Genomic DNA, 19,199 nt, shown 5'->3' on the forward strand with positions numbered 1-19,199 from the left:
AGTTTCATTAGTCGATAATAACCTTGGTGGGGGGGTCAACTATCTATCCCTACATCTGCTCAATGAAATTCATCCTTGGGGGGCGGGGGGGACGGACGGACTACCAACCAATGTAAATAACAGCAGGTTGTGCCAGTTTTCTTCCACCTATATCCTACATCACTGGCACTAACGTTCACCTGAACTGAACTGTCGGCACTCTCAGAATTCGCAAACATCCCCATGCACTGGGGCACCATAAAGGGGGGTGGGGGTGGGGGGGGTGGGGGGGTGTTATGGGTTTATAAACATGACAAATTCATGAGACCCAGCATTTGTGTGTCCAGTTGATACAAGTTAGAGCAGTGTTTTTCAACCTTGGGGTCGGGACCCCATGTGGGCTCGCCACAAATTTCTAGTAATAGATAGATAGATAGATGGATGGATGGATGGATGGATGGATGGATGGATGGATGGATGGATGGATGGATGGATGGATGGATGGATGGATGGATGGATGGATGGATGGATGGATAGATAGATAGATAGATAGATAGATAGATAGATAGATAGATAGATAGATAGATAGATAGATAGATAGATAGATAGATAGATAGATAGATAGATAGATAGATAGATAGATAGATAGATAGATAAAAATAAAAAAAATACAGAGACAATCCCAATCCATAAAAGACAAACTGTGAGTGTGAAACTGCAGCACTGTGGTTCTGTTTATCTGTCAAATGTTCATTGTGGTCAGTTTCAGATGCTGCAGCTCTTTCATAATTCATAGTTTGAGTTCTTGTTTGTTCAGTATTAATTGTCAGCCTTGTAAATCCAAGCTGGACTGACTGTACATATCCTGACCAAGGAAAATCCAATTCTCCCTTTGTGCAGTAATCTACACCTGGATTTGATGCCTCCGTCCAGAATAATATACATTATACAGACTAAATGTCCTCTAAAATTAACCTTTATTTGCAACATAGTATAGCAAACTATTACATGATCAAAAACAAATTAATTTTAGAAAAACACCAAAAAAAAAAAAGTCTTCGTTTTGAATGTCTGGGGTCGCCAGAAACTTGTGGTATTAAAATAAGGGTCATAAACCGAAAAAGGTTGGGAACCACTGGGTTAGAGGTTGTGAAAATTTTGTGTAAGATTCGCTGTATTCCATGCCAGCGTTAGTTCTGTTAGTTATGGACCACACCCCCATGTATATAACTACTGTACAGAATACATATATGATACTCATATTGTAATCTAAATTTATATAAATACTTATTTTTTTCTCTTTATATTTTATATTTCACTGTATATTTTCTGTTTTTCCTGCAGTTTATTTTTGCGTTTGATGCTGAGAAATGTCCCACTAGTGGGATTAATTATCTTATCTTACCGTATCTTGCCTTGTCTTATTTGGTCTTATCTTGTTTTAGCTTGACTGATCTTGTTTTATCTCATCTTATCTTATTTTTATCTTGTCTAATCTTGTTTTATCTTATCTTGTTTTATCTTATTTTATCTTATCTTGTTTTACTGTATCTTGTCTAATCTTATCTTACTGTATCTTGTCTCGTCTTACCATATCTTGTCTTATCTTATTTTGTCTTATCTTGTCTTTTCTTGTTTTGTCTTATTTTATCTTATCTTGTTTTATCTTTCCTTATCTTATTTTATCTTATGTTATCACAATGAAAAAAACTACTTGATGTATTATAAATCTTTTTTATCACTTTGTTACTTTTTGAGTATTAATTCAGAGGTGCTTTTAATCGATATGTGCAGGTTCTACTCCATAATTTGGCCTGTTGTTAGTACTCTGAAACATCAACACTAAATATTAATACCTTTACTAAAAAACTACAGTGAAAGTTTCCAGTGAATGAAGAGAAACCTTTAATAACAGACGCATATAAACCAACCCCACATAAACCTAGACACGTCCTCAGGCACAAACCAGGGCATGCATCTGCACATATGAAAACAAACGGCTTCAGAGACCAGACCCTAAGCCTGGTGGGGGGGTGGGGCCAGATGAGGGGTGGGGGGTCTGCCAGGACCTGCAGCTGCAGCAGCAGAGCGCTTCCACCAGCAGATGCGATGGCGTCCGTGTGGGCTCAACAGCTTAACAGGTGGAGGTAAGTGGTGTGTGAGAAAAGCTATTTAACAAATGGCCTCGTAAATGGAACGGAGCCAGAGATGAAACGCCTCACTGACGGCCCGACGGCGCCGCGCTGGGACCAGATTTATGGTTTTGGAAACTTTCTGCCATTCATCTCATCTTGTCTTTACTTATTTGAATAATTTACTTCATATTACATCGAGAAATTCCTCTTGAAGAAAAGAGACATACCTACTATGAACGACTGGATTGATATTGTGTACAATATATATGTTATGGACAGAATCACATTTAATTTAAGATGTGTCAGACGTATCTTACGCTAAATGGCAGATGAATGTGTGACTTTGAATCTTGCTCTAAAATGTCAGATGACCATCATAAAATATGAACCAAAATGGACAAGAAGAAATGAAATATTGTGAGTTGTTTTGCCTGATGAGTGTTTTATTTTGCAAACCTAAGTTGTTATATTCTGATTTATATTTTGTATCTGTATTTTTGTATTTTCATTTTATGTGTACTGAACAGTGAAAGGTCAGGGTTGTTTCAGGTTAGTGTGTTGTGTGTGGTTAAGTTGAAACTAACACCTGTGTGTGCTGAATGTAGAGAAAAGGTCCGATTCTGTGAAAAAGGGTCTGTTTTGCAGATTTGGTAAGATTGTGGTTTGTGAGCCGAGCAGAAAATCTTGATTATGAACTTAGGGACTTTCTGTGGTCAGGAAATGCTAGCCTAATTGCGCAAGAGCGTACCTACTGAAAGTCTTTGTGGTTAAGCTACGCATTGTAAGCTGAACTGTTGGTGCAAATGTCAAACCAAGGTGTGATTAACTCAGGTGAACTTTCAAATGTGTTTTTTCTTAGAATTAGCTCACGTGGAGTGATTGATGTATGTCTGTGACGTGTTTTAGCCGGTAACAACTGTCAAACCAATCATATATGTATGCTGAAACTATGTACCAAATATGGAAGTCTTCCAAGTGACTGAAGACTAGAAAATGTAATGAAGATTTCATGTTGTAGAGACGAATAGTGTGTTTGATGCGAGACTAGCTGATAACTGACTTCTCTTTTTTTGTGAATTTTTCTATTTTTGCCTGAAGCAATAAATCAAGCTTTGTTTTCACTTTTTAAACCTTGATCCTTCTTTTTGGTGAAGTTCTTCATTTCTCCTGGGTTGGTTCTTCTATCTGAAACATAACTGGTGAGTTAATAATTCAAATAAAGGGACGCACCTCTGGAGCGGTCCAGATTTAGCCGGACTCCATTTTACAGAGTATTGGAGTAGGGTGGAAGAGCAAGAGCACGCATAGCAAAAACAAACAGCACACAGCAAAGCAAAAATAGTTACTCGGTGTATAAATTATAAAGATTTCTGACGCGGTAATCCATTAACCGAAATTAATTGTGGTTTTTGTGATTTACTGTTACTGCCGTGTTCAATAGATGTAAAACTGATATTTTTACTGAAAACTGGTCAAAGTGGCTCACTTAGATTGTAACTGTGAGACTGGATTTTGTGTAATTTCAATGGACCCTCAAACTTTACTGTAAAGGAAAAAATTAATATGGGTATACCAGTATACTGATACATGAGTGTGATGTATGTATGTGTGAACTAGACGCTGCTCTAATGTGGGGCCCTCCCCCCTGTTGTGTGTTTGTTTTGTATTGTTTTGTTAGTGTAAGTATTTGTCTTATGGTTTTCTCAAAAACAAAATAAAAAGTAAATAAAAAAAATAAAAAGAAAAAAAACAAACCCCTCTTTAAGTATGTGTGTCCTTACTACCTGTATATATCTTCCTTGTTGAACATCCTACTATATAATGCACGTTGTCCGTCTGATGGATATCGCAGCACGGGAGGGCGTCTGTACGGATTTTCCTCAGCCTTCACTCGTCTGATCGCCGACAAACTCGCCAAATGAATAGAAACATTACCTGACTATCTACTAGCCACAATTTTATGTCCGTATTCAAATGTTGTGAGGTATGCTGGGCGATTTTAGCCTCTCATGCGATCGTACAATGGCACCACGGGTACAATGCCACTAGTACCTCTAATCAAGGTCATAATCGTTAACGAAAACAAACAAAATAAAGCAAACTAGAATTGCAAAAACATTTTCGTTGCACAGAAGTAAATAAAAATGAAAAGAAAACACAATAACTAACTGAAACTGTCTTTTGTGCTTACAAAACTAAAACGTATGAAAATTATGGATAAAATTCTTAACTGAACGTGCAATAACCTGCTCTACCTCACAGTACTTTTAATTCAAATGTGCAATAACTTGTTTTTACCTTTCAGTACTTTTATTGTTATTATCATTACTTTTTTTTCTGATCAGTACTCTATTTTACAAATGCATATTTGTGTTTGTCTGTGCAATAACTGTTTTTATATGTTTTAGCTGTGTTTATGTTTTGTTTCTGTTTTTATTCATTTCTTTTTCTAACTCCGTGACTCAGGGAAACGCACAAGAATTCCATTGTACCTATACTACCATGTATCTGTGCAAACGGCAAATAAAGTCTATTCTATTCTATTCTATTCTATTCTATTCTATTCTATTCTATTCTATTCTATTCTAGTTTTCTTCACTCAAAGTCCCCAGTTACTCTCTAAAACCAGGGGTGTCAGACATAAGGCCCGTGGGCCAAAACTGGCATTGATAGCCAAGGTGTTTCCATGGTAACTACAGAGCCTCTGAATATCCAAATGGGTCAAATCTGATGACCATGAAAAGATGACAAACTGTATTTTACACCGATTATTTACATGTCTTGATAGGTTTAGTGGATAAACAGATATTAAACAGTTACATCAGTAGATGCTTTTGTCAGATGGTGGATGTTTGGGTGTTTATGGGTTAATTCGTTTAATACCCACAATTCAATGAACAATATTGAATTACACAACAAAGCAGATGCACACTGAGCGCCGTTCGCCTGATTTTCTTGGTTGTTTTGCACAACAGTCGCAGCTTTTCAGTGGTGTGTAAACACAAATGCAGTGGAATGGTGAATAATTGGCTTGTGTTTTGCAGAGCGGAGTGCAGCATATGGGTTTGTCAACTCACCAGCGGCCCAAAGGCGATAATCTTGAGGATGCACTCCAGTGTGAAGAGCGCCGTGAAGACGATGTTTAAGTATTTCAGCATGGACTCGTACAAATCTGGAGCTCCGTAGAACTGAGAACAGACAGAGAGAGCAGAGTCTGAAAGAGGAACCAAATCACCTACAGCAGGGGTGTCCAAGTCATTTTAGTTCCAGTAAAATAAGAACAGAATAATATGTAAATAAGGACAACAACACATGTTTGTCTTTGTTTTAGTGCAAAAAAATAACATTAGATTATGAAAATATTTACATTTACAAACTATCCAAACAAAAAAGATGTGAATAAACTAAAAAAAAAAGGTATTTCTTAAGAAAAATTAGTGCAAATTTAACAATATTATGCCTCAACTTATCATTTATAAATGTGTAATACAGATCAGATCTACAAAGGTACAAAACATTTAGAAACAGGAAGAATATTGTTAAAATTACAATTATGATAACAGAATAATATGTAAATAATGACGATAAGTTTTTCTCTTTGTTTTAGTGCAAAAAAATAACATTAAATTATGAAAATATATACATTAACAAACAACCCAAACAAAAAAGATGAGAATAAACTGAAAAAAAAAGTACTTCTTAAGAAAAATAAGTGCAAATTTAACAATATTATGCCTCAACTTATCATTTATACATGTGCATTACAGATCAGATATTCAAAGGCACAAAACATTTAGAAACAGGCAGAAAATTGTTAAAATTACACTTAATTTTTTTTCACATTTTATTGTTAAGGATAGTTTGTTGATATAAATATTTTCATAATTTAATGGGGTTTTTCACACTGAAACAAAGAGAAAAATTTGGAGTTGTCATTATTTATGGGCATAATGTAATATTATTTTCACTTTAAACCAATAAGAACATTTGGACTCAATATTTATAAGTCATTATATTAGTTTATTTTAGATCATATTGGTCTGTATGTGGAACCTGAACTAAAACCAGTTCAATATCTTCAGTGTAATTTTTGCACTTTGTTTCTAAAATGCCTCAGAGATGGTTTTTACTTCATTTCTCTCAACATTGACATTGTTTTTCTTTTTTTGTTGTTGTTTTTATAATGTAAATTTATTTTTTTTTCACATTAAACTCAGAAGACAATTTCAAGTCATTATTGAAAGGTTATTACACTGTTATTTTACTTTCGATCACATTGGTCTGTATGTGGTCCCTGAACTAAAACGACTTTGACACCATTGACTGTTAATATCTTTAGTGTCATTTTTACACTTTGCAAATTCATCCTGTGGGCCGGATTGGAACCTTTGGGGGGGCCAGTTTTAGCCCTTGGGCCGTATGTTTGACACCCCTGCTCTGGAGAGTTTCTATCCTGAGTAGACGAGCCCAGAATCTGCCCAGACACCACTACTTCTCGCTGAAACCCCCCCCCTTTGGGTCCAAGTGTCTGATTTTTAAGTGCTGACCACGTCCCGGGGTCAGACCAGTGCTGCTGTTGGAATTGCATCTCATCCTCAGAAGTCTGGGCTCCAGGGACGGCTCCTCTGAATTATTAAATAGTACATGTTTATGCTGGGCTATAATGTCAGATAAACAAGTATCATTCAGCTGTGATGGCGCCGCTTTGTTTGGCTCAGAGGTGTTTGAGCGTGGAGGGTTTTCGGAGTGGCCTCGTTAGCGTTAAGACGCACTAACCTTCATCATCAGCACCACCGTGTTGAGGGCGATGAGAGTCATGATGGCGTACTCGAACGGAGGCGACACCACAAACTTCCACATCTTGTACTGGTAGGACTGCTTGTTCTCCGGCATGTATCTGGTCAGAGGTTTGGCGTTGATGGCGAAGTCGATACAAGCCCTCTGTTTGACGAAAGACAAAAGGACAGAGTGTCAATCACATCCCATACACTATAGGGACAAAAGTATTGGGACGTTTTCTTTAGTTTAATGACTGATATGGGTAGTGATGTCCCGATCGGGATTTTTTTGCTTTAGATCCGATCCGATTTTTTTTTTTAGGATTAGTTTTGCCACTACCAACGATGAAGTACCCCTGTTAGAAAAGAAACTAGAGCCCGACTGATATGGGATTTTTGGGGCCGATGCCGATACCAATATTGGGGGCTAAAAAAAAGCCGATATCCAATACATCGGCCGATATCCGATATTGGCTGATAACCGATATATTGGTTGATATATGAAATAAGAACATTGACCTACACAGGATATAATAATCTTATATTAGATAATTGTGGACAGGTGGATAAACAGTTGCATAAATCTTTGTTTATCTCACAAAGATAATTTACACAACTTTCAAAAAATAATTAGAACAAAAATATGACTGACCACAAAGTTATATTTTCTCTCATAAATTTGGATGTGTCTGCCTCATGGCACTACAACTGCCCATGTGGACTAAGGACTAAACTGAGCATGTGCAGAGTGAATTAGGTGAGTCCTAAGTTGTTCCTGATTGGAGCAATTGCAAGAGTTACTACTGACCCGTGTTACAACTGTCCCCGGTCTCCCCTACACTATTAACACCCAGGTGGGCCTGCAGAGTGAAACTGTGAGGTAGACAGGAAGTGCACGGACAGGGGTGTGTGTGGGTGGGGGGATGAATAGTTCATAAGACTGGGGGGTGTCCATGATTTTTGGGCGGGGGGTATCGGAGCAGGGGGAATTAGATTTTTGGACAGGGGGGTGGGGGGGTGGGATTAGTGGTCCATCCTTGTTGGAATGAGGGGGGTACTGGCCCGTGATTTTTGGCCGGGGGGGGGGGGGATTAGTAGTCTATCCTTGTTGGAACGAGGGGGTTAGCGGTCCATGATTCCATGATTGTGCATGATTGTGTGTGCGTGTGTGTGTGTGGGGGGGTGGTAGCGATTGTCCGAGCAGAAGTGAAACTGAAACCAAAACATTTTACTGTTCCTCTTACTCTCCATCCAGCACACACACACACACACACACACACAGGACCAGCGAGCAACAGAATCTAAAAATCAAAAAAGTTAATAAATCGGTTACATTTTGTCCAATGTTGATTAATCGGTGATAAACTATAATTGGCCAGCCGATCAATCGGTCGGGCTCTAAAAGAAACACCTGAATTCAATGTGTCCACATACTTTTGTCTACATAGTGTATTTTCTACAGATAACGAGACAACTTCTGTGTTTTTGTTGCATGCTACACAGGGTCATTGTATTTTTCCTGCTCCTTCTCATCAGTATTATTTTGTGTTTTTTCCATGTAAGTTGGTGCAGTCATGACGTGTCCTAATACTTTTGTCCATATCGTGTAGGAGCAGAACACCTTTTTATCCCAGAAGAGAGAGGCAATGGAAATGAGTTTTTAAAAACATGAAAGATAGCTGGCACACAAAGAGAGGATTTTCTGAGCGTTTTGTAATATCAAAAAGATGAGTCCACAAATTAAAGGCGTGTGATCAGCGGCCAATGGAGCGCAGACAAAAAAGCAGCGTGATTCCAACAAAAGTCCTGTGAAGTGGAGATGAAGAGCAGCGCAGAAAAACAAACCCCGGCGCTTTCGTTTCAAGCGTTTCGTTGGGTTTGAGCCGTTATAAGTCATGTTTGATATACTGTGGCTCCCAGTGATGAGTAGAAGTGGATCAGTATGTGTTTGGGTTATTAATGAAGGAGACGTTTGTGATGCAACACACAAACACTGGGAGAAAGTCCTGTGTCACTGATTCACAGACGACTGACAAACACACTGGAGGAGAGGAGAGGAAGGAGGAGGAGCAGGAGGAACAGGAGGAGGAGCAGGAGGATGGAGGAGGAGGAGACTGGGACACTCCTCATACAATGACCTCCTCTCTGCTCCTCCTCCTGTCTGTCCTCCTCTCTCCTCCTGTCTGTCCTCCTCTCTGCTCCTCCTCCTGTCTGACCTCCTCTCTGCTCCTCCCCTCTGCTTCTCCTCTTTGCTCCTCCTCCTCTCTGCTCCTCCTCCTGTCTCTTCCAGGTTCCTTCCACTGTCACTAAAAGTGTTTTTGCTTCTGGAACATTCCGCTGGTGTCTGTGAATCAGCTTTAGATTCTTAATGTAATGTGTCATGAGATAGCTGATAATAATATGTGGTTCTATATAAATAAAACCCAGCTCAGAGTGGCGTACCTCGTTCTTCTCCAGACTACACTCGGACATGGCCTTGTCTCCCTGCTCCTGGAATGTGATGATGATCAAAGCCACGAAGATGTTGACGAAGAAGAACGGAAACACGACAAAATAGACCACGTAGAAGATGGAGGTCTCCATGCGGAACCCCGGACTGGGACCCTGGTCCTCGTAGGTGGCGTCCACCGAGTGTTTCAGGACCCTGGGGGGGGGGGGGAGTGTGTGTGAGAAGAGTCACACTCAGACAAACACAGTTCAGCAGGAGGTAAAACAGCTGAGCAACATCCTGGCAAAACATCCTGAGGACTCCATGTACTGTTTCAACCTGTACTTTCAACCTAATTTGTGTTTAACTCTTCCAAGGTTATGACTTATGACTTCGACAAATGTAGAAAATTTAATGGCGACCACATTAAACCTCCGCCTTGGGTTAAACAAAAACAACACTATAAAATTATTTCAACATTGTAGAAATGATCATTCTTGTTATTTTAATCCATTTCATTTTCCTCACAAGACAATTCACTCTTTGCAGTTTGTCCTTTCTGATTCACGAAGCACCTAGCATTAGTGCAGTGGTTCTTAACCTTGTTGGAGGTACCGAACCCCACCAGTTTCATATGCGCATTCACCGAACCCTTCTTTATTAAAAAATAAAATATGATTTTTTTCAAATTCAAGACACAGGTATATGTTTTACTGGTGCACAAAATGAACCGTGCATTAACATCACTGTGCTCAAAGAACAAAACCAATACAGTGCATGAACTCACAACAAATTACATACCTTTTCACAGACATGACCTTTTTTAATACTACCACACTGAAATGGTTTTAATTTTTAACCTTACGTATTCCAACAATGAACTAATTGTATTTATGCTATTTATCATTTTTAACATTTTAACACACACCCATCACCTAATTTCCATCAGGCTACAATAATAATGAATATTTACTGCAAATCAGTGTGACTTCTGCTGTTGCCTTTGAGAGACCAGTTCAAAAATGCGTGGCTTCACCTTGGCAGGTGCCACTCTCTTTCTCCATCCGCGACGGTGCGTCGGTCGTCACATGATTGTAACTGACCAGTGCGGTGACTGAAAATGTAAACAAACGCTACACATGGCTGCCTCCGTGATTAACAGGAAGTAGCAAAAGTCATAACAACGATGTGGAAAATACTCAAATAATTCATCGTCAGACAAGTGGAAGAGATTATAAACACTTCCGGATTGTGTTGTAGTGCTGTAAGCAACAACAATACACCGTGTATATTGGATGTCATTCAGAGAAAGAGTCTCCGAAGCCGTTTGTTTACATACACGGACCTAGCCCGACACCTGACCTCCGCCAAACCCCTGAGACTGATTCACCGAACCCCTAGGGTTTGATCGAACCCAGGTTAAAAACCACTGCATTAGCGATAGCAATTAGCATATTAGCAGTGAGCTACCTCTGAAAGCGTTCAGGGACCAACTCCACATCTTCATCATGAACACTAACTGGAGAATGAACCCTATGTAAACCTGTGTTTGATGGACACCAGTGGACCTGGACTAAAACCAAATAGAACAAGGGATTTTCAGACTTCCCAACTGGAAATCAAACACACAAACTTCTTGTGCTGAGGTGGATGTGCTAACCGCTACGCCACTGCACTGCCCAACTGTATCAAGTAAAACTGCTGAAAGTCTGATTTTGGTCCTCTGTAACTCAGTTGGCGTCGGTGCTTTGGAACAGACGTTTCCTCTTCCTTTGTTTTTACCAGACAGATGTACAGACTGTGTCTTTGACTTACACCGGCCATCCCTCCCCGGTGGAGACGGTGAACAGTGTGAGGAAGGCCCACAGGACGTTGTCATAGTGAAACTCGTACTTCTTCCACTCTCTGGGTTGAGCTGCGACGTCGTCCCTGTCGTAGTCCAGAAACTGACCCCTGAGACAAACAAAGACAAAGACAGAGGATCAGGTGGAAGTGGCCTACGAAGACACCGGTTCCATCTGTGTTGCCATGGTAATGCTACGCAACAGTTGTAGTTATACACACAGACCATACATCCACAAAACCAGAAGATCAGCTAAAAACTCAACAAAACCAATTATGAAACAACAGAAAACAATTCAAACAACAAGCACTTAAATGGACAAACGTGTAAACCAGCCTGAGACCAGCAGATGTGATGAATGATTTAATAAAACAACAGATAAAGCAGACTAACTTTACAGCGCTAAGCTAACACTAAGGAGATGCAACAGTACAAGGATTAGTTTTCAACCATTAAACCACTAAAACAAAAAAAAATGAAGCAATGATTTTATATTTTTTAGTCATTTTTGTCATTTTCTCAATGATTTTGTTCAAAATTTTTTATTATCTTCATTTTTTTTCTAATTTTATTGATTTTGTTAATTTTCTTGATGGTTTTGATAATTTTTTTCTGCTTTATTTTCTTTGACATGTTCATTTTTAAATGCTGATTTTTTTTTCTTACGTTTTTTTTTTTTTTTTTTTTACTTATTATTTATTGGACACATAAACATTCAACATACAGTCATAAGACTTAAATTATAAATACTCAAAAGACAACAGACTGAAGTATCACATCAGATAGACTCATACCAACAAATTTACACACAGACAAAATGAAAACAAAACAAAAATAAGACAAAACAAAAACTATTGGGCGTGAGCAACACATATTGTTTCATTAATATTCTTGGTGACTTTCTCCATTTTTATTTTTTCTTGGCGATTTTGTTCATTTTCTTCCTCATTATGTTTATTTTGTTCAGTTTCATGTTCATTTTCCATCTTCTTTTTGTTTTTTTTCTAATTGTCTTCGTTTGCCATTGTACATTTTTTTTAACATGGTCAGCAATTTTGTACACTTTTAATAATTTAGTCATTATTTTATTCATTTCTCGTTTATTTTTGTTAATTTTCTCATAGATTTTTTTTCAAACTCTTGAGTATCTCCAGTACAAGTATTATTTCTCTACTGCTAAAACTCACTGAAAGAGACAAAGAAGAGCTTAAATGAAGGTCACATCATGAAGGGATGATAACGAATTTTACATTTTCTGATCATAATGTGGTTTGAATGAATGAAGCTTCTTCTGCTATTGTCTACTCGGTTGTTTTGTGTTATATTGAAATGAACAAACAAACTGGTAACAATCAGCCCAGAGGTTAACAGGTTTGAAACAACATGCTCAGAAGTGGATCTGAAGTGGATCCAGTACCTGCAGTCCTTCTCCAGACCTTTGGACTCGTCTGTGCAGTAGAAGAACTTGCCCTTAAAGAGCTGAACGGCGATGACGGCGAAGATGAACATGAAGAGGATGTAGACGATGAGGATGTTGAGGACGTTCTTCAGAGAGTTCACCACGCAGTCAAACACAGCCTGGAAGACATTCACATGAACACATCACAACATTTCCTGTGGATTCTTTTCATAAACACATCTGTCTGGGTTTCATTTGAATGGATGAACCACGGCCACATCCCCAAAAATACGACCAATGTCCCTGTTTATCAGCATCAAGTTCTATCCAGAATCCATCCCCAGTTGAATTTGTGAGGTTGTCAGGTTCTGTTCTGTGTTCCAGTCCTGTGGTCTGGATGCAGATCAATCCAACAGTAGAACAGAAGTGGGCGGGACTTTGACCGGAGGAGAACTCAACTAATTCAATCAAAGTCTATATATGACTTCTATCAGTGATCAGTAGGAACTAGACTGATATCTGGAACCATCTACATGTTGTAAACCATCAAAATATGGATCATTAGAAGGAAAGGAATTTTGTTTAATATTTCAAAAATTAATAAAAATCCAAAAATCAAAATTGCTCAAAACTGTGAGCAAATTTTGTAGACATTGTCCCAAGGAAGTGACATATCCTGCTGAGACCCAGCGATGTATTTTTGTCCTCTGTAGTGGACAAGAGTTTCACAGCTTTACTTTAAAATAAAAAATTACATGAAGTCCACTGAAAAGGACATTATATTAAAAAAAAAAAAAAAAGGTATCTGAAAAAGCTGTTGCATCATGCTGTTTCCAATTAAGACAATTATTTAATGTAAAATGGCATAAATGTTTACTTACTTGGTGTCAGCAGGATATGAAATTTGAAATGAAACTGACCAGTAGTTTCAGAAAAAGTTGAAATCTAAACATGAGGGTCAAACCTTGAGTTTGACCCTTCAAGGTCACTCAAGGTCAAAGGTCATGAACCTAAATGAAAACCCACATATAATTCTCTATCAGTGCTCAGTATTAACTATATTTATATCTCTACCCATTTCCATGTTATAAACCATTAAAATATAAACCGTTATAAGTAAAGGCACATTTTTAATACCTAAAAAAATTGGTCAAAAATTCTAAACTTTGTCCCAAAGGAAGCTACGTGTAACATATGAAATGAATCCGACCACTAGTTTTATTAAGACGTTGACGAAGATGACGCCTTCACATCAGCTTGTGACCAATCAGCCGCTGAACTTAAAGGTGCCGTATGTAGGATTGTGGCCAAAACTGGTACTGCAATCACATTCCAAATACTGTAGAGTGTGGTATCCTCTCTGCCTCCCCCCAGACTGGGGGTTGCCGGATCCAGCATGAGCGTCTACTACTAGTGTTTCCACTAATCCTCGCCACCACACCATAAATTTCATACATAAAATCATCACCAGACTTATTAGTATAATATATAATAGAACAGGACAAACGTTCTGCCCACTCAAATGAAAGTCTGTGAAGATTCAGGAGATAGGGCAAAGGGAAATGAGCCTTAAGTTTCACTTTTACTTTCGCGAAGTAAAAGCATCACGGATTGCTACCGTACCCCCTCCCAGACCACCCCCTGGCCGAACCATGGACTACTGAACCCCCCCCCCCCCCCCATTTGGATTACACACCGCTACATGAAGAGGTCACTTCCACAGAAAACACTGAACTACAAGGAGATACCATGGACAGAGACAAGTCCTACACCAGTACCCGGTCTGTTCACCAGTCCTACACCGGCAGTCTGTTCACCAGCGCCAGGAGAAGAGACCACAGCCCGGCCCTGGGAGAAGACACAGACGGTCTGGGACTGGGTGAAGAGACTGCAGCCCCGGCTCTCAGTGGTTCTTATGGTGGTCAGACTAAAGGCAGAGCTGGTGTCAGTCTTCAAATCCTTCTCTGCTTTCATCCTCTCCATGTTTCTAAATCATCTCCTACATCTCCTTGTTTTGTTTCTCACTTTGTCACTTCGACGTGTTTGGGAATAATAAGAGTCCTTTTAGGTTTATTAACGTCTGACATTTGTGATCAGAAATGTTCCAGCTGCAGCTCAGTGGAACTGCCAACCTGGATGAACAAAGGCTACTGACTCTGTGATTGGCAGACAGGTGATGGGCGGAGCCTCAGACCAAAACACACAATGACAACATAAACATTATTTGGGGGCTGACACTGAGCTTTTCAAATGCACATATTCTGTCTGGACTACTACTGTCAGTGAGATCAGGATTTGAAATGAACAGGATTCCTTAATGTGTGGTGACAGTCAAGACCATGTTATAATTACTGAGAACAGAATCCCTACAGACTGCACCTTTAAAACGTCACCTCCCAAAAAATGTGTTTTGGGTCAGATTTCCTAATCGGACCCATTCATCATCCCATCAGCTGCTGGTTTCCGTGACTCCCCGTACACATCATCCACCTGTCACTCTCTCCACAGCTCTTTTCCTCCTCCTCCAGCTGCTGCTATGATCTCCCGCTGAGATGAAGTGTTTGGTCGATCTATCCTGACATGCGTTCAATCTGAACCATGAATATGCTGCTGCATGAACGCTCTCCGTCCAGGCCCCTCCCTCCTCCTCCACCGGCCTGTCCGTCAAACCCTCTGCATGAGTATCGGAGCCGAAGCGCAGATCGCCGTCGCTCTGCCAGCTCTGATCTGTCTCACTCATCTCATCTATTACTCCAATCAGATCTCTCATCTTTTGTCAGACCCATTACTTTGGGCTGAACCAGAGGGAAGCTGTCATTTCAGAGAATCAAAGTCCCAGTGGTGGACCGATGAGGGTCAGTATGGGGGTTAATAAAGACCCTTCACACCACAAAATGATCCTTCTAGTGAAAATATTTGTATAAAGACACTGAACGTTTTCATCAAGTTGAAAACAGTGACTGGGATTGTGTTATTTTTCAATAAAACATAAATCCAACACCATAATTTGAAACACATTGCGTCCTTAAATAAGGCATTTATTATTATTATTATTATTATTATTATTATTATTATTATTATTATTATTATTATTATTATCTATAAAGACTGGTTTATTATATTTAGGGCTGTGTATTGGCAAGAATCTGGTGATACGATACAAATCACAATACTAGGATCATGATACAATATATCACAATACATCATGATACTGTTAAAAAGGCAAAATTTTTTTTGTTTCTTTTTTAAAAGATTATTTCCTGTAAGAATTGAATGACACCAGAAATCTGCACAAATACTAAACACATTTTTATTTGATCACAACAGGATCTAATGCTATATCATATAATGTTCCTGTGTCCAAACTTAAATTCTGTTTAACAGACATTACAGTTTCAGATCCTGTTCAAATGTTCATATTCTATTAGTTCAGAACTAACATCACAACATTATTTTAGTTCAATCCCAACAAAGGAACAAACATTATTTTATAAAAGAGTGTTAAATAATAATAAATAAGATAAATAAACAAAAAAGAAAAACAAAAAAACTAAAATGAACCTCCGTCATATCTGCATTTGAATAAATACCTAAAAATATCGATACAGTACTTTTTAAAATCGATACAGTATCGTGAAATGAAATATCGCGATATATTGCAGAACCTACTTTTTCTTACACCCCTAATTATATTCTGGTCTGTATTTGAAAACTCTTGATGCTTCCTCTATATTTAATTCTGACCATGCTTCCAGGGTTTTCTCTATTTATTTATTTACTTCATGGGTTTGTTTAACAGAGACATTGTACATTGATTCAGACTGCGGTAAATGCATCCGAGTTAGCAGAAAGGCTAGTTTACATCTGTAGGCCATGGACAGATGTTAAATTGTCACCCTAAAAGATAGCACAAGGTTTTAAACATGCAATTTAAAACATATGTATATATAACTTTAAAAATACTTATACCCAGATGAGTACAAGACAAGTGTAGCAGTACAAAAGTCTTTTCAGTCCTGAAGGTCCTACAGGGTAATCATATATCGTATCATTTCATATCTTATTGTATTGTATCTTATCAAATCTTATCTTGTATCACATCTTAAAATATCATATCATTTGTATCTTATCGTATATTATTACATTATATCATATCTTATTGTGTCGCATCTGATCTACTATCGTATCTTATCATATTGTATCATTTCTTATCGTATTGTATCTGATCATTTCAGTTTATCTTATGTCTTATCAAATTGTATCTTATCGTATCGTCATCGTATCTTATTGTATCATATCTTATCACATTATTTGGTATATTACCGTATCATTTCATTTCGTATGTTATCTTATCGTATCTTTTTGTAGCGTATCTTATTGTATCATTTCCTATCTTATCATATCATTTTGTGTCTTATCATATCGTTTTGTATCATTTCCTATCTCATCATATTGTATCTTACCTTTATCTTATCTTAATATATCATATCTTACCTTATTTTTTATCTTAATCATATCTTTATGTAATCGTATCTTTATGTTATCGTATCTTTGTGTTATCGTATCTTTATTATATTTTATCTTTATCTTTTTGTCCCTTTTTCTTAATGTATTGTATCTTATCTTATATCGTATCTTGTCATATATTTATCTTATCATATCTTAGCTTTATTTTATCGTATCTTATCTTATCATATCTTTATCTTATCATGTCTTATCTTTGTTATTGTATCTATCTTATCGTATTGTATATCTTATATCATATCATATCTTTATCTTATCTTAATCATATCTTTATCTTATCGTTATTGTATCTTTATCTTATCTTAATCTTATCGTATCTTATCTTTATCTTTATTGTATCGCATCTCATCATATCTTTATCTTATCTTTATCTTTATATCATCTTAATCTTTATTTTATCCCAGTGGGTGTTGTTTTTTTAATCTTTATCTTATCTTTATCATACATTATCTTCATCTTATCATATCTTTATCATATCTTAATCTTAATCTTTCTCTTCTCCCAGTGGGTGTTGTTTGGCGGTTACCTTCAGTTTGGGCAGTCGTTTAATGGTCTTCAGGGGCCTCAGGACTCGTAGGACCCTCAGGGACTTGATGGTGTTGATGTCCTTTCCTTTGGTTCCTCTGTGCAGGTTAAAAGTCCAGTTAGTGACAGAAAAAAAAACACCGACAATGAAGCCTAAAAATGTCCACACAGAAACACCTATAGGGTATTCTATTAGTACGGTCCATGCATACCAGCATACATCATGTTATTCCACAGAAACAGGACTTTTCTGCTTCGGTTTCTTCGTGCTACCTTTTCTTCTCACTCATTTTAGCCCCCCCCCCCCCCCCCCCCCCCATCCCAACCAATTGCCTCTAAACACAGTCACGTAAAAAGCCAACAATGCTTCTGCTGAATAACATACAAACAGTATTATTTGACAGTAAATATGCAAAGAATGGGCGACTTCTTTGCAGGAACCATGTGCTGTCAGCGTCAGCCCACGCTGAAAATGATCTGAACTGGTCCCAGAGAAACCAGTGGATACGTGGATAACGTACAGCTGAGCCATCATTCACTCCCAGTGACATTGGCCAAGGACGGCGGCACAGGGACTGGAAATTAATCTGTCACACATGCACACGACGGAGCTGTCATTCGCCATAAAAACACCTTCTGTCCTTTTATTGATTTATTTATTTTATTGCAGCTATTTTCTTAAAAAAAACTTGAAGAAATTCAGAGAAGGTGAAGAGAGAATTAAGTCAAAAATTTTAATTCTTTTGGAAATTAAAAATTGCAAGTTGGCATTTATTTACCATTTCTAACCATTTAATTTATTTGATTTTGATTTTACATATGTGGAAGCTGAAAGACACTCCTCTTTTCACATTTAAATGTAATTTTCAGCTTTACTTATGATTAGTTCTTAATACGGTAAATAAAAAAACTTCAGTTTCATTTAAAAAGCAGTTTAAAAACAACACAGTTGGCCAGACATAAAAACAAACAAAACACAAAAAAAATAATAAAAAAGAAAACAAAAACAAAGAAGACCTAAAGAAAATTACATTTATATATCAATAAAATAAAAAAAAAATAGCTTTTTATTAGAAACCTAATATGTTAGTATTGGATTTCCAATAAAACACTTAAAAATAAATAAATAAATAAATACATACATACATACATTTAATTAAAAACAAACAACGAAAAATAAGTATAAAACGCTCTAATTTTTTTGTAAATTATAAATTGAAAGTTGATAATTATTTATCATTTCTGACCATTTAATTTATTTGATTTTACATATTTGGAAGCTGAAAGACACTCCTCTTTTCACATTTAAGTGTAATTTTCACATTTACCTATGATCAGTTTTTAATATGGTAAAAAAAAAAAAAAAAAAGGAAAATAAAAAAAATGAATTCAATTTTATTGAAAAAGCAGTGTAAAAACAACACAGCTATCCAAAGGGTCTGTACATAGACATAAAAACAAATAAGACACAAAAACAAATTAATAAAAAAGAAGAAAAAACAAAGACCTAAAGAAAATTGCATTCATATATCAATAAAATAAAAAAAATTATTAGAAACCTAATATGTTAGTATTAGATTTCTAATAA

General features: G+C 37.3%; 1 protein-coding gene across 1 annotated transcript in view; it reads right to left on the reverse strand.

The window, feature by feature from the left end:
* LOC115429602 (voltage-dependent N-type calcium channel subunit alpha-1B-like) overlaps window positions 1-19,199 on the reverse strand; it is a 469,655-nt gene that overhangs the window by 118,367 nt on the left and 332,089 nt on the right. The window contains exons 30-35 of the mRNA XM_030149195.1: window positions 17,613-17,709; window positions 12,581-12,741; window positions 11,136-11,273; window positions 9,335-9,536; window positions 6,891-7,055; window positions 5,192-5,302 (exon numbers count right to left, since the gene is read on the reverse strand). Of these exons, the coding sequence (XP_030005055.1) occupies window positions 5,192-5,302; window positions 6,891-7,055; window positions 9,335-9,536; window positions 11,136-11,273; window positions 12,581-12,741; window positions 17,613-17,709 (874 nt within the window). The remainder of the gene's footprint in view (window positions 1-5,191; window positions 5,303-6,890; window positions 7,056-9,334; window positions 9,537-11,135; window positions 11,274-12,580; window positions 12,742-17,612; window positions 17,710-19,199) is intronic.

Source organism: Sphaeramia orbicularis, chromosome 12 (assembly GCF_902148855.1).
Source record: "Sphaeramia orbicularis chromosome 12, fSphaOr1.1, whole genome shotgun sequence".
In the NCBI taxonomy this organism is placed as follows: domain Eukaryota; kingdom Metazoa; phylum Chordata; class Actinopteri; order Kurtiformes; family Apogonidae; genus Sphaeramia; species Sphaeramia orbicularis.